Source organism: Somniosus microcephalus, chromosome 1 (assembly GCF_052327205.1).
Source record: "Somniosus microcephalus isolate GS21.2 chromosome 1, FLI_Smic_1.0, whole genome shotgun sequence".
NCBI lineage: Eukaryota > Metazoa > Chordata > Chondrichthyes > Squaliformes > Somniosidae > Somniosus > Somniosus microcephalus.
Genome location: NC_140987.1, coordinates 349,008,365 through 349,031,206, shown reverse-complemented (window position 1 = coordinate 349,031,206; position 22,842 = coordinate 349,008,365). Strand labels below are relative to the sequence as shown.

At 50.8% G+C, this 22,842-nt stretch overlaps 1 protein-coding gene across 5 annotated transcripts in view; it reads right to left on the bottom strand.

The window, feature by feature from the left end:
- LOC147124960 (uncharacterized) overlaps nucleotides 1-22,842 on the bottom strand; it is a 76,671-nt gene that overhangs the window by 21,413 nt on the left and 32,416 nt on the right. For 3 of the 5 annotated variants that reach the window (XM_085995321.1, XM_085995329.1, XM_085995294.1), the window contains one exon: nucleotides 21,561-22,774. The exons of the other annotated variants lie outside the window; for them this stretch is intronic. In XM_085995321.1, the coding sequence (XP_085851447.1) occupies nucleotides 22,077-22,774 (698 nt within the window). In that variant the 3' untranslated portion in view covers nucleotides 21,561-22,076. Of the gene's footprint in view, nucleotides 1-21,560; nucleotides 22,775-22,842 lie in introns of those variants that run through there. 5 annotated transcript variants of the gene reach the window in all.

Below are 22,842 nucleotides of genomic sequence, written 5' to 3'. Positions count from 1 at the left end.
GGAAGGGTTGCATAAGTCACCTGAAAAAATTGAAGCAGTTATAAAAGCCCCAGCACCTGAAAATGTTTCACAATTGAGGTCATTCCTGGGATTAATAAATTACTATCATAAATTTTTACCGAACTTATCAACTATTCTACACCCTCTTAATGATCTTCTACACACAGGAGTGATTTGGAAATGGAACGAAGACTGTAAACGTGCCTTCCATAAATGTAAAGACTTAATCACATCCGAGAAAGTTTTGGCTCATTACAACCCATCACTACCAATCAGACTGGCGTGCGATGCATCCCCTTACGGCATAGGAGCGGTATTGTCCCATAGATTTCCTGATGGCTCGGAACGGCCGATAACTTTTGCGTCACGCTCATTGAACTCAGCTGAGCGTAACTATTCCCAGATAGACAGGGAAGCACTCAGCCTGGTATGGGGAGTGAAGAAATTCAACCATTACCTACACGGACAAAAATTTACCTTGCTGACTGACCATCAACCCCTCATCTCCATATTCAACCCTAAAAAAGGTGTCCCCATTATGACGGCACAAAGACTACAGAGGTGGTCCCTTTTTCTAGGGGCACACCAATACAACATTGAATACAAAGGGTCAAAACAGCATGGGAATGCTGACGGCTTATCGCGCCTGCCGTTGTCAACGATAGAAGAGGCACCTACAGTAGACCCAGTAGAGATATTCCACTCTACCATAGTGGAATGTCTACCGGTGACAAATTCTGCCATTGAAAGGGAGACCAGAAATGACCCTACTCTCTCACGGGTCTACGATTTAACAATGAAGGGATGGCCAGCACATGGCGAACCACTGTTGCCAGCATTCTCACAAAGAAGAGAACTGCTGTCAGTGTGCCGAGGAACCTTGATGTGTGGATCCAGAGTGGTGATTCCACCCAAACTCCAGGATAAAGTGCTAAAGGAGCTTCACGAGGGGCATCTGGGTGGAGTGAAAATGAAGAACCTAGCTAGGGCGTTTGTATGGTGGCCAGGTATCGATGGAGACATCGAAGACATGACCAAGAGCTGCCTAGGATGCCAGAAGGTCCAAAATGCTCCGCCACAGGCCCCTCTACATCCATGGGAGTGGCCCTCATCTCCCTGGCAAAGGGTGCACATCAACTTTGCTGGTCCATTTATGGATTCAATGTTCTTAATCGCGGTTGATGCACACTCCAAGTGGCCGGAGGTAATAAAGATGTCCTCCACCACCACGGAAAAAACCATCACAGTATTAAGGACCATATTTGCCAGGAATGGGCTGCCGGAACAGATATGTTCTGATAATGGACCGCAATTTGTGTCCGAAGAATTCAGAAAGTTCTTAAAGAACAATGGGGTAAAGCACTACACGTCCGCCCCATACCATCCCGCCACCAATGGATTGGCTGAAAGGTTTGTCCAGACCTTCAAGAAGGCCATCAAGGCCATGGGTAATGAAGACATAAAACTTCAGCACAAGGTGGATAACTTCTTATTTGCATATAGGAATGCAACACATATGGTTACAAACCAAACTCCCGCCATGATGTTCTACAATAGAAACCTAAGATGCCGGCTGGATTTGGTCAAGCCCAACATCCGAAGGGACGTGGAGAACCGGCAGTTTCAGGGCATGAATGAAAGGCCAACTAGGGCCTTCCAGATAGGCCAACCGGTTTTGGCCCGGGACTACCGTACCGAGAAATGGCAGCCTGGAACTATCTGCACACGACTAGGACCACTGATGTATACCGTGGACATCGGAGAAAGCATAATAAGGCGCCATGCTGACCAAATCATCAAGTCATCTGAAAAGGGACAACCTACACCACCACGCTATACATCTAACGATGAAGTAGAGATACCCATATCTACCTCCGATCCGGTGATACTGGAACCCGATACTGGCCTTCAAGCCGAATCAGCCTTGCCAGAAGAACCTACTACACCACCAGAAACTACTACACCCCCGAGGCGTTATCCGGACCGAGTCAGGAAGCCTCCTGAGAGACTAACTTATAATTAATTAATACAGCAATGTATATTATTTTGCATATAACATGTAATTAATAATTACTTAAAATATGATGTACTAGTTAGCTAGAAGGGGAGGAATTGTGGTGTATGTGCCTTTAAGTGCAATTGTGGTGTATGTGCCTTTAAGAGCCCCAGGTGTGCGTAATGCCGGTAATTGCCACTTGGGCTATATAAGCCTGTGTATTGTGTATATCCTTTAGAACCCCCCCCCAGACTTGCTTAGTAAATACCTATGAACCAACTCCTGTCTTCAGTGTCTTTATCTACACACGGACACTACACCTACAAGAGAGGGGGCGGTACTGGACCTAATTCTAGGGAATGTGGCCGGGCAAGTGGTAGAAGTGTCAGTAGGTGAGCACTTTGGTGACAGTGACCATAATTTGGTGAGATTTAAGGTAGTCATGGAAAAGGACAGAGATGGACCTGAAATAAAGGTTCTAAATTGGGGGAAGGCCGATTTTAATATGATAAGGCAGGATCTGGCCAAAGTGGACTGGGATCAGCTACTTGTAGGAAAATCCACATCGGAGCAATGGGAGCCTTTCAGAAAGGAAATTGAGAGAGTACAATGGCAACATGTTCCCGTAAAGGTCAAGGGTGGGACCAACAAGCCCAGGGAACCTTGGATGTCAAGAGATATACGAGAATGGATTAGGAAAAAAAGGAGGGCTTTTGGCAGATACAAAGGACTAAAGACAGAGGAAGCCCTAGAGGAGTATAAAAAGTGCAGGGGGATACTTAAAAAAGAAATTAGGAGAGCGAGGAAGGGCCATGAAATAACACTGGCGAGCAAAATAAAGGAAAATCCTACGGTGTTTTATAAGTATACTAGCTGGGGGTGCCCGGCGGTGCCGAGGGATTTTTGAGGGCATGTTGTTGGAAGAGAGAGAGCGACTGGAGGTAAGAGAGAGCGCGACTGGGGGGAAGAGAGAGCGCGACTGGGGGGAAGAGAGAGAGCGCGACTGGGGGGAAGGGGGGGAAAAGGGAGGGGGAAGGGAGGAAAGGGGGGAAAGTGGGGGAGGGGAGGAGGGAGGGGGAAGGGGAGGAGGGAGGGGGGAAGGGGTGGGAGGGGAGGGGGGAAAGGGGGGAGTGGGGAGGAGGGAGGGGTGGAGGGAGGGGGTGGAGGAGGAGGAGGGGGGGTGGAGGAGGAGGAGGGGGGAGGGGAGGAGGGGAAGGGGAGGAGGGAGGGAGGGGTGAAGGGGGGTGGGGAGGGGAAGGAGGAGGGGGGTGGAGAAGAGGGAGAGGGGGAGGAGGAGGGGGGTGGAGGAGGAGGGGGGAGGAGGAGGAGGAGTAGGGGAGGAGGAGGAGGGGGGAGGAGGGGGGAGGAGGTGTTTGCAGGGGTGGAGGGGGGGAGAGGAGGGGAGGGGGCAGCCAGCAGACCCTCTCCCCTCTGCCGGCGATGGGGGGGAAGGAGGGGGAGAGGGGGGGAGTCCCCGAGCCCCGCCCCCCGATGTCCCGCCCCCTGATCTCTGGATGTCCCGAGCCCCGCCCCCCGATGTCCCGAGCCCCGCCCCCCGCCCTGCCGAGGCCCGATCTCCCGAGCCGCATCTCCCGAGCGCTGATCTCCTGAGGCCCGATCTCCCGAGCTCCGCCCCCCCCATCTCCCGAGGCTCGCCCCCCCGCCCCGATCTCTCGAGGGCCAATCTCACAAGCCCAGCCCCGATCTGCCGAACCCCGATCTCCCGAGCCCCGCCCCCCACCCGAGCCGGCTTCAAGAGCAGAGAGAGAGACGCCGCCGCGCAACCTACTGCGTGAGGTCCGGCCGGACTCAAGTCGCGTGCTGACTCCTGCCCCACCCCCCTTTACTAAGATGGCGGTGGTGGCGATGCTTGGCTCAGGCCCGCCCCCTCCAGCCTTCACAAAGATGGCGGCAATAGCGAGCCGCTTGTTGAGCGTGATGGGTGGTGCCTAGCTTGGGCGTGGCTGGGCAACAGAGGCCCAGATTTACAGGCCTGGAAAAACGGTGAAAGGTAGGAAAATTCTAGATGCCGGACAAAAGATTTACAAATTAATTAACTTTTTTTAAAAACAATTTGAGCTAGAAATTCAGTAGGCTTTGCGCCCAGTTTTCGCCCAAAGAGGGCTTTTGCGCCACTTGCTGAGATTGCGCCGATATTCAGCGCTGCGGTAATGGCGGCGTTAGCCAGTAGCGCTGCGCCGCCACCGATGACGTCATCGGTGTGCGCAGTGCCGCACTACCGCCCCGCCCGCCATATTTAGTTGCGGCCGCCTCTTCCGCAGCGGCCGCAAACAGCGATCTGAAAACAGGGCCGTCCTGCAGCCTTAGTGGGGCGAGTTAAGGCGGAGGTGCAGCCGGCCGCTTTTTCGGCGGCCGCCTGCCCGCACCTCCTTCCCCGGCCTCCTCCACCCGCCCCCCGCGGCATTGCCAGCTGTTTTCCGGGAGCCCGGCACTTCTCCGTGGTGCCGGGCTCATTTGCCGGCACTAGCGAGCGGCGATCTCGCTGTTGCAGGCACCTCCCCCTTAAGAGAGGGAGGAAGGCCTGCAGTACCGCAGCCTGCCGCTCCGCAGCGGGTGGCGCTGCGGCACCTAGCGCGCCAAAATTTAGTTTCAGCGCCCCAAGCGGGGGCGGCCACACCCTTGAATAGCGGCCGGCTTCGACTTGGGGCGCTGAAACTGAATTTCCGGCGGGCGCAAGTGGCTCCGCACGCAGCGGTAACTTCTGGGCGCAAGCGAGCTGGTGGGCCCAAACTGAATTTCTAGGCCTTTGTGTTTTAAAAGCAACTTTTTTTTTGCTGGAAATGTAGATTTGAAAAGAAACACGCAGAAAGTGGGAAAAAGAAATGAAAAGTTTGGAGTCAAGATGGCGGCGACTCACCTCGGTTAAGAATGATAAGGCCCGCCCACACAAGCACCGATTGGTCAACCGTCAGGTCACTGAACTGTAGGATTGGTCAATGGTCACGTCACTCAACTGTAGGATGGCCCGCCCGCACACGCAATGAACCCGCCCCCGTGACGCAGCGATTGGTCGACCGTCAGGTCGCTCGACTGTACGATTGGTCAACCTTCACGTCACTCAATGCTAATGAGCGGATAATGAGCGGAATTTTGAACGTTTTTTGCATACCATTGGCACAATTTTTGTCCGACGGAAAAGTAAATATGCTTATGACCGTTCCGGAATCGTAAGCTTTCTTTTGATGTAACACACGTGTAGGTACGCTCTATAACGTTTGCGTGTATAGAGAACGGACAGACAGACAAACAGACAGAAGAGCAATTATTATATACCAGCCGGGGGTGCCCGGCGGTTCCGAGGCTTTTTCGAGGGCATGTTGTTGTTGGAAGAGAGAGAGAGAGCGACTGGGGGGAAGAGAGAGAGGGAAGGAGAGAGAGAGAGAGAGGGAATGAGAAAGAGGGAAAGAGAGAGAGAGGGAAGGAGAGAGACAGAGGGCAGGAGAGAGAGAGAGGGAAGGAGTGAGAGAGAGGGGGAAGGAGAGAGAGAGAGATGGAAGGAAAGAGAGAGAGAGATGGAAGGAGAGAGAGAGATGGAAGGAGAGAGAGAGATGGAAGGAGAGAGAGGGAAGGAGAGAGAGGGAAGGAGAGAGAGGGAAGGAGAGAGAAAGAGAGGGAAGCAGAGAGACAGAGAGAAGGAGAGAGAGAGAGAGATTGGGAGTGTGAGAGAGAGAGATTGGGAGTGAGAAAGAGAGACTGGGAGTGTGAGAGAGATTGGGAGTGGGAGAGAGAGAGATTGGGAGTGTGAGAGAGAGAGATTGGGAGTGTGAGAGAGAGAGAGAGATTGGGAGTGTGAGAGAGAGAGAGATTGGGAGTGTGAGAGAGAGAGAGCTTGGGAGTGTGAGAGAGAGAGAGATTGGGAGTGTGAGAGAGAGATTGGGAGTGTGAGAGAGAGATTGGGAGTGTGAGAGAGAGAGAGATTGGGAGTGTGAGAGAGAGAGAGATTGGGAGTGAGAGAGAGATTGGGAGTGTGAGAGAGAGAGAGATTGGGAGTGTGAGAGAGAGAGAGATTGGGAGTGTGAGAGAGAGAGATTGGGAGTGTGAGAGAGAGAGAGATTGGGAGTGTGAGAGAGAGATTGGGAGTGTGAGAGAGAGAGAGATTGGGAGTGTGAGAGAGAGAGAGATTGGGAGTGTGAGAGAGAGAGAGATTGGGAGTGTGAGAGAGAGAGATTGGGAGTGTGAGAGAGATTGGGAGTGTGAGAGAGAGAGAGAGATTGGGAGTGTGAGAGAGATTGGGAGTGTGAGAGAGAGATTGGGAGTGTGAGAGAGAGAGAGATTGGGAGTGTGAGAGAGAGAGATTGGGAGTGTGAGAGAGAGATTGGGAGTGTGAGAGAGAGAGAGAGATTGGGAGTGTGAGAGAGAGATTGGGAGTGTGAGAGAGAGAGAGATTGGGAGTGTGAGAGAGAGAGATTGGGAGTGTGAGAGAGAGAGATTGGGAGTGTGAGAGAGAGAGAGATTGGGAGTGTGAGAGAGAGCGAGATTGGGAGTGTGAGAGAGAGATTGGGAGTGTGAGAGAGAGATTGGGAGTGTGAGAGAGAGAGAGATTGGGAGTGTGAGAGAGAGAGATTGGGAGTGTGAGAGAGAGAGACTGGGGGGAGAGAGAGGAGAGAGACTGGGGAGATAGATAGAGAGAGAGAGACTGGGGGGGAGAGAGAGAGAGACAAGGGGGAGAGAGACTGGGGGAGAGAGAGAGACTGGGGGAGAGAGAGAGACTGGGGGGGGAGAGAGAGAGACTGGGGGGAGAGAGAGAGACCGGGGGGAGAGAGAGAGACTGGGAGAGAGAGAGAAACTGGGGGGAGAGAGAGTGCGACTGAGGGGGGAGAGAGAGAGACGGGGAGAGAGAGAGAATGGGGAGATAGAGAGAGACTGAGGGGGAGAGAGAGAGACTGGGGGGGAGAGAGAGACTGGGAGAGAGAGAGAGAGACTGGGGGAGAGAGAGAGAGCCGGTAGAGAGAGAGAGAGAGAGAGTAGAGAGACTGGGGGGAGAGAGGAGAGAGACTGGGGGAGAGAGAGAGAGAGAGAGAGATGGAAGGAAAGAGAGAGAGAGATGGAAGGAGCGAGAGAGAGGGAAGGAGACGGAAGGAGAGAGAAAGAAAGGGAAGGAGAGAGAGACAGAGAGAGAGAGGGAAGGAGAGAGAGAGGGAAGGAGAGAGAGAGAGAGATTGGGAGTGTGAGAGAGAGAGATTGGGAGTGTGAGAGAGAGAGAGATTGGGAGTGTGAGAGAGAGAGAGATTGGGAGTGAGAGAGAGAGAGAGAGATTGGGAGTGAGAGAGAGAGAGAGAGAGAGACTGGGGGGAGAGAAACTGGGGGGGAGAGAGAGAGACTGGGGGGAGAGAGAGAGACGGGGGGAGAGAGACTGGGGGAGAGAGAGAGAGACTGGGGGGAGAGAGAGAGACTGGGGGGGAGAGAGACTGGGGAAAGAGAGACTGGGGGGAGAGAGAGACGGGGGAGAGAGAGAGACTGGGGGGAGAGAGAGAGACTGGGGGGGAGAGAGAGACACTGGGAGAGAGAGAGAGAAACTGGGGGGAGAGAGAGTGCGACTGAGGGGGGAGAGAGAGAGAGAGAGAGAGAATGGGGAGAGAGAGAGAGAATGGGGAGATAGAGAGAGAGAGACTGAGGGGGAGAGAGAGAGACTGAGGGGAGAGAGAGAGACTGGGAGAGAGAGAGGCTGGGGGAGAGAGAGAGACTGGGGGAGAGAGAGAGAGATACTGGGGAGGAAGAGAGAGCGACAGGGAAGAGAGAGACTGGGGGAGAGAGAGAGAGAGAGACTGGGGGGGAAGAGAGAGCGACTGGGGGGGAAGAGAGAGAGCGACTGGGGGGGAAGAGAGAGCGACTGGGGGAGAGAGAGAGAGACTGGGGGAGAGAGAGAGAGAGACTGGGGGAGAGAGAGAGAGAGAGACTGGGGGAGAGAGTGAGAGAGAGACTGGGGGGGAAGAGAGAGCGACTGGGGGGGAAGAGAGAGCGACTGGGGGGGAAGAGAGAGAGCGACTGGGGGGAAGAGAGAGAGCGACTGGGGGGGAAGAGAGAGAGCGACTGGGGGGGAAGAGAGAGAGCGACTGGGGGGGAAGAGAGAGAGCGACTGGGGGGAAGAGAGAGATCGACTGGGGGGGGAAGAGAGAGATCGATTGGGGGGGAAGAGACAGCGACTGGGGGGAAGAGAGAGCGACTGGGGGGGAAGAGAGAGAGCGACTGGGGGGGAAGAGAGAGAGCGACTGGGGGGGAAGAGAGAGAGCGACTGGGGGGAAGAGAGAGAGCGACTGGGGGGGACGAGAGAGAGCGACTGGGGGGGAAGAGAGAGAGCGACTGGGGGAGAGCGAGAGAGAGACTGGGGGAGAGAGAGAGACTGGGGGAGAGAGAGACTGGGGGAGAGAGAGAGAGACTGGGGGGGAAGAGAGAGCGACTGGGGGGGAAGAGAGAGAGCGACCGGGGGGGAAGAGAGAGGGCGACCGGGGGGGAAGAGAGAGAGCGACTGGGGGGGAAGAGGGAGAGCGACTGGGGGGGAAGAGAGAGAGCGACTGGGGGGGAAGAGAGAGAGCGACTGGGGGGGAAGAGAGAGAGCGACTGGGGGGGAAGAGAGAGAGCGAGAGACGGGGGGAGTGAGCGCGACTGGGGGGGAAGAGAGAGCGACGGGGGGAAGAGAGCGAGAGACTGGGGGGGAAGAAAGAGAGCAAGAGACGGGGGGAAGAGAGAGAGCGAGAGACTGGGGGGAAGAGAGAGAGCGAGAGACTGGGGGGAAGAGAGAGAGCGAGAGACTGGGGGGAAGAGAGAGAGTGAGAGACTGGGGGAAGAGAGAGAGAGAGCGACTGGGGGGAAGAGAGAGAGCGACTGGGGGAAGAGAGAGCGACGGGGGGAAGAGAGAGAGCGACTGGGGGGAAGAGAGAGAGCGACTGGGGGAAGAGAGAGAGCGACTGGTGGGGAAGAGAGCGAGAGAACTAGGGAAAGAGTAGGGCCCATTAGGGATCAAAGTGGCAATCTGTGTGTGTAGCCAGAAGATGTAGGTGGGGTTTTAAATGAATTTTTTGCATCTGTGTTCACTATGGAGAAGGACAATGTAGACATAGAAATCGGGCAGGGGGACTGTGATATACTTGAACATATTAGCATCGAGAGGGAGGAGGTACTGGCGGTTTTAGCAGGCTTAAAAGTGGATAAATCCCCAGGCCCGGACGAGATGTATCCCAGGCTGCTGTGTGAGGCAAAGGAGGAGATTGCATGGGCTCTGACACAAATTTTCAGAACCTCTCTGGCCACAGGGGATGTGCCAGAGGACTGGAGAATAGCTAACATAGTACCATTATTCAAGAAGGGTAGTAGGGATAAACCAGGGAATTACAGGCCAGTGAGCCTAACATCAGTGGTAGGGAAATTATTGGAAAAAATTCTGAGGGACAGAATTAGTCTCCACTTGGAGAGGCAAGGATTAATCAGGGATAGTCAGCATGGCTTTGTCAAGGGAAGATCATGTCTGACTAATTTGATTGAATTTTTTGAGGGGGTGACTAGGTGTGTGGATGAGGGTAGTGCAGTGGATGTGGTATACATGGATTTCAGTAAGGCTTTCGATAAAGTCCCGCATAGGAGACTGGTCAAGAAGGTAAGAGCCCATGGGATCCAGGGTGCCTTGGCACATTGGATCCAAAACTGGCTTAGTGGCAGAAGGCAGAGGGTGATGGTCGAAGGTTGTTTTTGTGACTGGAAGCCTGTGTCCAGTGGGGTACCGCAGGGATCGGTGCTGGGTCCCTTGCTGTTTGTGGTCTACATTAATGATTTGGATGTGAATGTAAAAGGTATGATCAGTAAGTTCGCAGATGACATGAAAATTGGTGGGGTGGTAAATAGCGAGGAGGGTAGCCTCAGTCTGCAGGACGATATAGATGGGTTGGTCAGATGGGCGGAACAGTGGCAAATGGAATTTAACCTTGAAAAGTGTGAGGTGATGCATTTTGGAGGGATTAACAAGGCAAGGGAATACACAATGAATGGTAAGATCCTAGGTAAGACAAAAGATCAGAGGGACCTTGGTGTGCATGTACATAGATCCCTGAAGGCAGCAGAACAGGTGGATAAGGTGGTTAAAAAGGCATATGGGATACTTGCCTTCATTAGCCGAGGCATAGAATATAAGAGCAGGTAGGTTATGATGGAGCTGTACAAAACGCTGGTCAGGCCACAGCTGGAATACTGTGTGCAGTTCTGGTCGCCACACTGTAGGAAGGATGTGATTGCTTTGGAGAGGGTGCAGAGGAGATTCACCAGGATGTTACCTGGCTGGAGCGCTTCAGCTATGAAGAAAGACTGGACAGGCTGGGGTTGTTTTCCTTGGAGCAGACAAGGCTGAGGGGGGACCTGATTGAGGTGTACAAAATTATGAGGGGCATAGATAGGGTAGATAGAAAGGAACTTTTTCCCTTAGTAGAGGGGTCAATAACAAGGGGGCATAGATTCAAGGTAAGGGGCAGGAGGTTTAGAGGGGATTTGAGGAAGAACTTTTTCACCCAGAGGGTGGTTGGAATCTGGAACTCACTGCCTGAAAGGGTAGTAGAGGCAGGAACCCTCACAACATTCAATAAGCATTTGGATGAGCACTTGAAATGCCATAGCATACAAGGCTACGGACCAAATGCTGGAAAATGGGATTAGATTAGACAGGGCCTGATGGCCGGCGCGGACACGATGGGCCGAAGGGCCTCTTTCCGTGCTGTATAACTCTATTCCCTCATCTTCACATGGTCCATCTCCAACTCTTCCCTTCCCTTCCTCGACTTCTCTGTCTCCATCTCTGGGGATAGGTTATTGACCAACATTCACTACAAGCCCACTGACTCCCACAGCTACCTGGACTACACTTCCTCCCACCCTGCCTCCTGTAAGGACTCTATTCCATTCTCCAAGTTTCTCCATCTCTGCTGCATCTGCTCCGACGATGCCACCTTCCACAGCAGGGCTTCCGACATGTCTTCGTTTTTCCTCGACCGAGGATTCCCCTCTACCATGGTTGACACGGCCCTCGACCGTGTCCATTGTATCTCTCGCACTTCTGCCCTCACCCCTGCCCATCCCTCCCGGAACCACGATAGGGTTCCCCTTGTCCTCACCTTTCACCCCACCAGCCTCCACATTCAACGGATCATCCTCCGCCATTTCCGCCACCTCCAAAGTGATCCCACCACTAAACGCATCTTCCCCTCCACTTTCAGCATTCCGTAGGGACCGCTCCCTCCGAGACAACCTAGTCCACTCCTCTATCACCCCCAGCGCCCCTTCCCCCGGCACCTTCCCGTGCAAGTGCAGGAGATGCAACACCTGCCCCTATACCTCCCTTCTTCCCACTGTCCAGGGCCCCAAACACCCCTTCCAGGCGAAACAGCGATTTACTTGTACTTCTTGCAATCTAGTATACTGTATTCGCTGCTCACGATGTGGTCTCCTCTACACTGGGGAGACCAAACGCAGATTGGGTGACCGCTTTGCAGAACACCTCTGTTCAGTCCGTAAGGATGACCCCGAGCTTCCGGTCGCCTGTCATTTTAATTCACCGCCCCATTTCCACTCAGACCTCACTGTACTCGGGCTCTTGCACTGTTCCACGGAAGCTCAGCGTAAGCTCGAGGAACAGCATCTCATCTTCCGATTAGGCACTTTGCAGCCTTCCGGACTCAATATCGAGTTCAACAATTTCAGATCATAACCTCGGCCCCCATTACATTTTTACTTATATTTTTTATCCACACCTTTGTTTTGGCCCTCCGCCCCCTTTTTTTCTCTCCCATATGGCAGCTGTCTCCCATTCTGCCAGCGCATTTCACACCTAATCTAGAGCCGTCTTTTGTCTCCACTAGTCCTATCACCATCTCGTCTCGTTTTGAATACCTCTTAATGTCTCACTTCTCTTTTGTTCTCTCCCAGCCCCCTACCTGGCCTTTTAATCTATTTCATTTCCTGTGCTTTTTCAGTCTTGACAAAGGGTTTTGACCTGAAACGTTGACTCTATTTCTCTCTCCACAGATGTTGCCTGGCCTGCTGAGTTTTTCCAGCATTTTCTGCTGTTATTTAGGATATGGGCAGCTTGTTTTGGATGAGCTCAAGTTTCTGGAAGGTACAAGGTAGGAGGTTGGCCAGGAGAGCATTGGAATAGTCACATCTAGAGGTAAAAAAGGCATGGATGAGCATTTCAGCGGCAGATGAACTGAGGCAGGGGCGGAGATGGGTGATGTTACGGAGGTGGAATTAGGCAGTCTTGGTGATGGAGAGGATATGGGGTCAGAAGCTCAGCTCAGGATCAAATAGGGCGCCAAGGTTACAAGTAGTCTGGATCAGCCTCAAACAGTGGCCAGGCAGAGGGATGGAGTTGGACGCAAGGGAACAAAGTTTGTGGCTGGGACTGAAGACAAGGGGCAGGATTTTCATTGGGCCGTGGAGGCAGGATTGGAGGCGTGTGGGGGGTTAAAATCCCAAAATCGGGGGGCACGAACCCATCCCGCCGCCATGTCAGTTTCAAAGGAGGCGGGTACCCGACCCGCACTGGGACCCACCTCCCCGAGGCAGGAAGCGGATTAGTGCCAATTAACTGCCTGTTAACAGCTAGTTAACAGGCAGTTTTTAGCCTAATCCCTATTTTCATTCTTGAAGTGTGGGATTCCCGACAGCTCCAAACCATGACAAGATAGCGAGGCGGGCTGTCGGGCTTTGAGGGGTCGAGATGTCCAGTGTTCAGGTGAGTGATGGGTGCATGAGTGCAGAGGTAAGTGTGTTTGGTGTGTTTAAAGAAGTTTTACTTACCTTTACAACCTTCCTTCCTTCAGGTCTCGGGAGTCCCTCGTCTCACCGGCAGAGAGCAGAATGGCCGCGATGTGTCAAAAATTGCAGCATTCAGCTTTCTGTTTCAGAAAGATCTAGATTGTCAGTGTTTGACAGCTTCAAACAGCTGTGAAACGCTGGTATTTCATCTGTCAAAAGGCCCTGTATCAATCTGTGACGTCACCTGTTGACGGGTGGCCCTTAATTGGCCTGCTGAGCCACAAGGCCAATCAAGTTAAAATCGCGTGGGTTGGCTACAACTCGATGGAGGCGGGACTACAACACCGAAAGTTGTAGTCCCGCCTCCTCAATGAAAATCCAGCCCAATGGCTTTTCTCTTCCCAATATGTAGTCGGGGAAATTTCTGCTCATCCAATATTGGATGTTGGATAAGCAGTGTGACAAATCAGAGGCAGTGGAGGGGTCGAGAGAGGTGGTGGTGAGGTAGAGCTGGATGTTATCAGTATGCATATGGAACCTGACGTCATGTCTTCAGATGATGTCGCTGAGGGGCAGCATGTGCATGAGCAATAGGAGGGACAGCATTTAAAAGATCCTTGGGGGACTCCAGAGGTAACTTACAAATATTTTAGTGTATTTTACCGACAATGGAAGTTCCATTCAAATATAGGTTTGTGTGCATCTATACAAGCATCCATGAACAATTGCCACTCCAATAACTTATAAAGTGATTTCCTGTTAGGACTCTGGTTGCTTATTGAAGGGTACAATGCTATGAAGGGTGCACACGTTAATCTTTATAAGCATAAGCAGTGGCTGTAGGAAATGATAAAATGGGAACACAATGGGTGAGTCCTATTTTAAGCAGGCCAGTGTGCTTAGGAAAACTATTATCACTGGAATATAAACAAGTATCTGTCTTCAAAGAGAGAGAAAAAAAGGGGGCAGAACTTACATGTATATAGCATCTTTCATATCCTCAGGATGCTGCAAAGCACTTAGCCAATTAAATACTTTTGAAGTGTAGTCACTGTTGTAATGTAGGGACATACAGCAGCTAATTTGCAAACAGCAAGGTCCCACACACAGCAATAAGATAAATGACCAGATAAGGGGGGGTTAAATTAGATAACCCACGAAAACGGGTGCAGGGTTCGTGATTAACCTGCACCCGTTCATTGCGCTGCAGGCAGCACGTTAGATTGGTGCTGCCTGCTGATTTACATTACTGCATGCAGCCAGTGCTCCCTGCGCTGTATATTGGCTGCACGTATCAGCAGGGGGCCCGGTATCGCGAGTGGTTAGCGCTACGTAAAGACAACTTTCATCTTTTAAAGGGGAGGTGCATTGTGGCTGCAAGAAGTGGTGGGAGTCATTTGCAAACTCAATCTGATACTTTGAAGAATGGCTGAACATGCGAGAGCGCGAGTACCAAGGTTTTCTGACAATGCACTAGTGGTCTTGGTGTAAGACGTGGAGAGAAGGAGAGACATCCTGTATCCACAGGGGGGCAGGAGGCCCTCAAGACATATGCTCAGGAGGCAGTGGGAGGAAGTAGTGGTGGAAGTCAATGATGAAGGTCTCTACACACCTAATCCTATGCCTCTCTGCCTACTTCTCCCTAATCCCACAATCTTTTCTGACTCACAAGCTGCAGATGGTGCAAGCATGCACTTCTTACTTTCTCCTCTCCCCTCACCACAACCCAACGCTTGTCCCTTTTTCATTTCAGATACCCAAGAACTGGAACCTTCCCAGTCAAAGGACCAAGAGGAAGAAGACAATGAAGATAAAGAGACATTGTCACTCAATCTTACACTCACAGCCACCAGCTCAGAGAATGACACTGCCCGTATTTTAGAGGCTTGGATAGTGGCAAGATCTGCATGTGTGAGACACCAGGAGGCACCAAGTGCGCAGGAGCCAGGGAGGGGGGAAAAGATAGCGCAAGTGCCAGCTTGTCAGGGGGCGGGGTCGCACACGAGTTCTGCTGCAGAGGACTCAGATGAGGACTTCAATGGGCCAGGCTACAGAAGGCTGATGGGTATACACAACCAAATGCTTGGTGCACTGGAAAGCCTGCGCTCAATGTCAAGGAGCATGGCACAGGAACTTGGCACAGGGCTTTGCACAAAGCTTGGAGCCCATCCTTTCCAACATATAACGGGTGGTCACCTCCATCAGCACACCTGTGGAACCCACCATGATGCAATGTCTGATGGCCAATGTCACAGCTTGCATTGCAGCACAAACAGCTTCCATTAAAGCACTGACTGCTGCATTGGAATCTTGGACTGCTGCCTTGCAAGCTCAGACTGCTGCCATCAGGGCTCTAGATACCACTGTTGAAAGGGGCTTCCAGGGTATCACAGCAATCTATCAATCTGTTCTCCAACAAATCACCAGGATTGCTGAGGAGCGCCCCGGGAGAGTGGCAGTGGCTCCATGGAACACGAACCTGCTGTCCCCTCTTAGGATGACAGCATGTATACTCACACCCCTGCCACTCAACCATTGCCCTTGCTGTTGCCTGTCAGCTAGCCAGCCCAAATTGCAGCCGCCAGTGCCGAGATGGCGCAGTCTGAAGCTGGGCTTTCTAGGTCTTCCTCCAAGGCGAGCTGCTCAATTGAAGGTCATCATCAATGCTGCAGCCACTGGGAAAGATAAAGGCACACCAAAGACAGGTACTGAGGAAATGCACAAGGGTGATTAGTTTCATTTTATTCAATGAGTGAATTGATAAATTAAAATTTTCTGGTGGTTTTTATTTCTGTGTTGTCAGAAAGAGGACAATGTGATGGTCACTGATAGAGGAACGGTAAGCAGTGTAAGACTGTTGGTGAATGGGGAGCTGTGGTTGAGGTTACTGGTATTGCTCATGAATAATGAGATCACGTAGAGCCTGGGCAGGAAGGGGCTGTGTATGTTATATCCTCCCTTCCTTTTCCTCCAATTCCTCTTGCACTTCCTCCTCCTCCTCCTCCCTCTCGAGCTCATCATCTCGCCTGATAAATGGTGGCAAGGGCTGTTTCCTCATAATGGCCAGGTTGTGCAGCATGCAGCATACTACCACAAATCTTGATACCCTCTCAGCTCAGTACTGCAGGGGTCCTCCAGAGCGGTCCAGGCAGCGGAAGCGTTTCTTGAGGATGCCGATGGTATGCTCTATGACCCTTGTGGCAGCATGGCTCTCACTGTAGGCGTGCTGTGCACATGTGCGTAGATTTCGGACTGGAGTCATGTCATGAGTGGATAACCCTTGTTGCCCTGTAGCCAGCCTTTGACTTGCCGTGGTGGGTCAAATACAGGTAGCACAGAGGACAACCACAGAATGAAGGAACCGTGATTGCTTCCATGATAACGGGCATTTGCCTGCATGATACGCTGCCTGTGGTCGCACACCAACTGCACATTGTGGAACTCCAAACTTTTGTTCCTCTGATGGACAGCCTTGGCTCAGTGGTGGCACTCGGCTCTGAGCAGAAAGTCGTAAGTTCAAGCCCTACTCGAGAGACTTGAACATATAATCTATAATATGCCAACAGAATCCTCTCTATTGATGATTCTGGAGGATGAGGAGCACGCAAGGCAATGTGCACCCGGCACCATGGAGAAGTCTGCAATAATGCAAAACCTTGTGCTCACTCCTCCTGCTTGTCTCTGGCAAGAGGAAATGAGATGTTGCCATGAGAAACCTCATCGAGCAGACCATCGGGATTCCACTGCCTGGACTACTCTGGAGGAGCCCTGCAGTACTCAGCAGAGCGGGTATCAATATTTCTGGTAGTATGTTGCATGCTTCACAACCTGGCCATTATACAGGAACAGCCTTTGCCAGCACCTATCATGCGAGAGGGCATGAGGATGTGGGCAAGGGGGAGGAAGTGCAACAGGAAGTGGAGAAACAGGAGGGAGGATACAAAGTAGTCAGCTCCTTTCTACCCGGGCTCTACGTGATTAAATAATTCATGAGTGATACCAGTAACTTCAACCACAACTCTCCATTCACCAAGTCTCACACTCTTACCTTTCCTCTATCACTAATCATCACATCGTCCTCTTTCCAACAACACAAAAATAAAAGCCAACAAGAAATGCACATTCCAGTCCAAATTTATAAATTAAATCACGACATAATACATATAATAGTAAACTAATCACGCTTATGCGTTTCCTTAGTGCCTCTTCCGTGGGTCTTTGTCTCTCCAAGTGCTCCTACGAGATGCTTCCCCAGTAGCTGCAGCACAGGTGGTGGGAGGCTGCTGAGTTTCAACTGAAGAGACTGCAGATGGCCTTGGAGGGCAACCTCAAGCAGCTCTGGTTCTAGAAGGTCTGCCTTCAGACTGCACCATCTCAGCCTGAGCTGCAACTGTCTGGGCTGGTTGGCTGACAGGCAACAGCAATGGCATTGGGGGAGTGGCAGTAGTGGGAGCACAAATGCTGTCATCCTGATCGAGGACAGCAGGCTCGTACTCCAAGGAGCCACTGCCAGTATCCTGGGGCGGCACCATAGTAATCTGTTGGAGAACAGATTGCTGAACTGCTGTGATGCCCCGGAAATGCCTTTGAACACTAGTTTCCAAAGGCATGATGGCAGCAGTATGATCTCCCATGGCAGCAGTCTGAGCTGCCTCTGCGTTGCTCACACCTTTGGTGGAATCTGTTTGTGCTGCAATGGAAGCGGAGACATAGGCCATCAGGTGCTGCATCATGGTGGATTCCACAGGTATGCTGATGGAGGTGACCACCTGTGCTATCCTTTCCCTCTGCCCCGGCTCCTGCACACTTGTGCCTGGAGTCTCACCACATGCAGATCCCTCCTCTATCCTAGCCTCTAAAATAAACGCTGTGAGATCGAGTGACGCTCATCTTCACTTTCTTCTACCCCTTCCTCTACTGAGCAGGTTCCAGTTCTGGGTATCTAAAATGAAAAAAAAAGGGTTGGGTTGTGGTGAGGGGAAGAGGAGAAAGTAAGAAGTGTGAGCTTACACACTCTGCAGCCTCTCAGTCAGAAGAGATTGAGGGATGAGGGAGAAATGGGATGAGAGAAGGAGGATTGGGTATGCGGATACCCTCATCTTCAAATCACTTCAGCCTCGCCAGTGGCCAAGGCCTCAACAATGCTCCTTTACATGATGGCCAGCACTGTCTCCTCCATAAGGGTTAAAACATGCAGGTGCGATTGTCCTCCTCCAGTTCGTTGCTGCTGCGTGCTGATATGCGTCACCTTCACAAGAGGGAAGTGATTGTCAGTGTGTGTCATGCAATATGTTTGGGTGATGTGGCTGTCATGGTTGAATAGCTGCCAGTGTGTGTGAGCTGTGATTTTTGGGTGTGAGGCTTGCAATAGTGCTAGGTGTGTGAGGGTGAGGTAAAGCATATGAATGTTAGGATTGAGTACTGATTGATATAGATTGTCGGTAAGTGAGTGTAGTGAACTGAGCAGCGGATGAGGCTAATGGTGCAGTTGGTATAGTATGCCATTTGAAGATGAACTTACTGACCTTGACAATTCGTGGGATAATCGTTACACTTCTTCCTGCACTGCATCCATGTTGTTGGAGCAACACTCCTGGCATTGACCTCTGCACTATTTCTTCCCACTGCCTCCTGAGCATGTGTCTGGAGGGCCTCCTGCCCCCCTGCAGATACAGGACATCTCTCCTCCATTCCACCTCTTCCACCAAGACCTGCAGTGCATTGTCTCACAACCTTGGTGCTCACTCTCTTGCACGTTCAGCCATTGCTCAAAGTATCACAGCACTGATTCAGTTTTGAAAAAACTCCCACCACTTGTTGCAGCCACAATGCACCTCCCCTTTAAGTAGAATTCGATATTGCGATATCGGGCCCCCTGCTCATGCGTGCAGCCAATGAACAGCGCGGGTAGCGCTGGCTGCACACAGCAATCTTTTAAAAGAGCAGGCACAAATTTGACATGCTGTCTGCAATGTTATGTACGGGCACGGGTTAATCACGTACCGCGATGCCTGTGTCCGTTTTCAGGTCTTATCCAAGTTCTTCCCATATATATTTACAACAGAATGTGTTTTATCTATATGTAAAAGATGGCAACTCTAAGCGCGAGTCTAAATTTTTATAACTGGCTTTTCAGGAATATCAATCTTCTCAATTTTTTTCAGACTGTCTCTTGCTGTTTTTCTGACATTTTCAAGCTGTCATTTCTCATGATATTCTCCAACTGCTAATTGTTCAAATTCAAAGAAAATTGGCTCTTATATCCTGGAAATCGGTTACCGGGACATCCTGGCTTTTGAATACCTGATCTCTCAAATTCAACAAGGAACCGTCAGTGAAATCCAAACTGAATCAATCATGAAGTCTATATGTATTTGAAAACAGTGTTCGATTCCCTCTCAAGCATGTTACCAGGGAAACTACAATAATAAACTTTGCAAAATTGCCCTGGATTTTCTAGCCTTTTATGCCCATTTTGAGCAGGCATATTCAAATTAACTCTTAATGACAGATATATATCATCCATCATTAATACCTTAGCAACGTTGGGCATCAGCAAATCATTGCATTTCTGACAGTGGATGTGGCGGGGGGTGGGGGCATGTTTAAAATTAAAGGGGAGGCAGAGACAAGTGTAATTGATTGCAGAGTGATCGATTGCACTAGGTGGGCCATTCAAGTTGCAAAAAAAACCAAAAAGGCATTTTTGCTCGAGACAGCACCACTAGCCATGCTAAACTGCGGCAAGTGCTGCAACAATTTCTCTCCCCGTAATCCACCCAACCCCACCCCTGCCCCACCCAAAGCAGGGAACCAGAAAAATCTCCAGTACCCTGCCTAACATTAACTGATCCTGGAAAAGCCACCAGGGTCCGTATTGGGACCCACTGGCTGCCCACCACCACTCATTAATGGGTGTGGTACCCTAGTGGTTATGGTACTGGACTAGCAATCTAGAGGTTGTGAGTTCAAATCGTACTACGGCAATTTTGGAAATTGAATTCATTTACAATCTTATCATTTGTGATCTGGCACCAGATAAAATAACCATGAAAGGAATCATTGTAAAAACCCAACTGGTTCACTAATGTCCTTCAGGAAAGGGAACCTGCACCCCTATCTGGTCTGGCCTAGATTTGACTCCAGTCCCACATTACATGGTTAACTCTTCATGCCCTCAGGTCAACTAGGAATGGGCAGTAAATGGGGTCTTGCCAACATCGCCAACCTGAGCAATAAATGTTGGCCAGTGATGCCCATATCCTGAGCATGAATAAATTATTTTTTTAAATGAATTTAAAAACATGGATGGACTCCTGATGGATTGGAAAATCCAAGCCATTGTGGGCTTTAGCTGTCTGTTATAATCCCTTTGCACAATTACTGATTTTTAAAGTGAGAGCCACGGAAGCAACATTAGACAAGTAATACAGAGCCTGGGGTTTTCCATTCAGGGGGAAATGCATGAGCTGATAAGTGCACAAGCTTATTCAGTTCAGAGCCTTTTCAATTTGTTGTCACCTTTATATTGTTAGATCAATTTTCAATAGCCATGATATTTGTTCCATGATAATCTTCTTTCTTTAACAAATTCACTAGATAGCATTTGTTTCAGAATTTGATTACTTCCTCAAAGAAATTGAGTAGATTTATGCAGGATAATTCTACAATCCCTCATTTCTAGCTCCTTCCAAAAGTGGCTCCCTGCTGGGAGTGTGGGATTATGAAGTTTATCCTCTTGTGCCTGAAAGAAGCATTATGATCCTGATTTAAAGAAGCCTGATTACCTTTATCAATTGTTTGGTCCTTATCTTGTTTTCTAGACGCTTGTTATCTGCCTGAACTCAAAGTTCATATGTAATGGGGTATGTAACAACCTGTTATTTAAAAAAACTCACCTAATAACCTCACCTCACCTAACTCACCCCTCCCCCCCTCAGTCATTACATAATGGCTCCGACTTCCTTACGAATTGAAACAGGATGGATCCTAGAACTATCATAGTTCTCATAGTAACCTAAAATGAATCAAGATTAAAAGCATGCTTAAAGTTCCCATATAATAGTTACCCGATACCTTTTTAAAAATAAATTGGAACAAGTTAGAAGCTACACTCCAAACAGACACCCTATAGAGGCTCTTTTCTATGAAGTGGAGCCAGATGAGATATTTAAGGATTTAACTCTTGCCCCATCTAGATTTCATAAAATTCCACTGATTTGGAGCTATCAGGAACATGTATTGCCATCCCCTATTTCCAGTGCATATCTCAATGGTATAATGGTTTATTCCTCACCACGCAGCCCGCTATTCCAGATATTTTACACATAATGTAGTTTCAGTTAACAGGTTTGCCTATGAGGAGAGCATTAATAAAGAGTAGTGGGAAGCAGCCTGAATTGTAACAATAACTATAAAATATCACCATTCAAACTTACTTTATGGAAAACCCCTCCAATCTATATGTTTTAGATTCTGTGAGATCCTTAAGTAGTTTCAGGCATTGCAATCGTCCTAAAGCTAGCAGACATCAATTGAGCAAACAGGGTGAGCAGTAAGAGGCTTGAAAGTTGTCCATTGATCAGAATTGATGTTATAGGGGAGGAGATTCTGCCAAAAGCTAATGATAGAGATGATGATGATGATGATGGAGATGGAGATGATGGAGATGGAGGAGGAGGAGTTGTTGTTGTTGTTCTAGGGCCCTCTCACGGACTGCTTGGTGCCATTGGAAGACAACGAATGGAACCATTCGGATAACCCAAAGCCTATGAAAGCCACAATGATTGTAAATAGCAGACATGGCCAATGACATTAAAATTCTTTGTTTATTTTGAAAACTGTGCTTCCTTCCAACATGACAAAGCAATGGCAACTGAAAGCTTAACTAACAAACTAACACATAAGTGCCTCGCACACCTGGGAGACTATCCAAAACATGAATAACATTCAGAACACGTGACTCGCACACCCGGGAGACTATCCAAAACATGACTAACATTCAGACCACCATCCACGGCCTTGATTTCTAGAAATAGGACGTTTCTGCAGCTCCTTCTACTCTTTCCCCTTTGATGGAGATCTACTTCTCTTGCGAGAACGGCCCCTTCCCTCCCTGCAGCTCCTCCGTAATGGGACCCCAGTGGCTGCATGAAGGCTGTGGGGCGCCTGCTGACTGTCCGAACACGCTGATGCCCCTGAGGGACGGCCTGGACGGACTCTGGGCTTGGATGGGCCGGATGCTGACTGCTCCAATTGGGCATGGGTGGAAGCAGTCTGTCCTGCAGGTGATGGCAGCTGCAGTGACGACGTGCCAGCGTTGGCATCAGGAATGCTGACATCCTGAGAGCAGACACCAGCTCCGTGGTCGGCCGACACAGTGGCACTCTGACGGGGCAGCACCGCAGCATGCGGACCCATCGGCTGGTCCAGATTGCTGGCCTGATGTGGTGCTGCAAGGGCCCCGGGTAATCCTGCCTGAACCATGGAGGGTGTCAGCAGTCAGTGCTTGTGTAGCCTCAATCTGCCTCTGCATGAGGCCAGCAAGGGACTGCATGGCAGGTGCCAGTGCATCGGTGAAGCCCTGGACAGTCCTTTCCAGTGATGTCGCGACACCCTGGACAGTCCTTTCCAGTGATGTCGCAACGCCCTGGACAGTCCTTTCCAATGATGTCGCGACGCCCTGGGCAGTCTTTTCCAGGGCTGCCCCGAAGCCCTGGGCACTCCTTTCCTGTGCTGCCCCGAAGTCCTGCACAATCCTTTCCTGTGCTGCCCCGAAGTCCTGCACAATCTCCCGAACTTCCCTCCCCCCCTTGCGCTGCTGGAGGCCGCTGGTTCCTGCAACTGGTTCCTCCTCAGATCCATCCCCCCCACTCCCTTCCAGGGAAGCACTATCCCCAGTCTGCAGATGGGCTGGCTCGCCTGAGGGTGGGACGGATGGTCCGGCTTCCTCCTGGTCGTCGCCTCCGGAGTCAGTGTCCCTGGCAGCTAGATGGCCCGGCTCCCAAGCTGGTGATGCAGCATCTGAAAGCAGGGAGGTTGAAGAGTGGATTTAGCGAAAGGCCAGGGATGCAAGAGTGCTGCAATGCTCT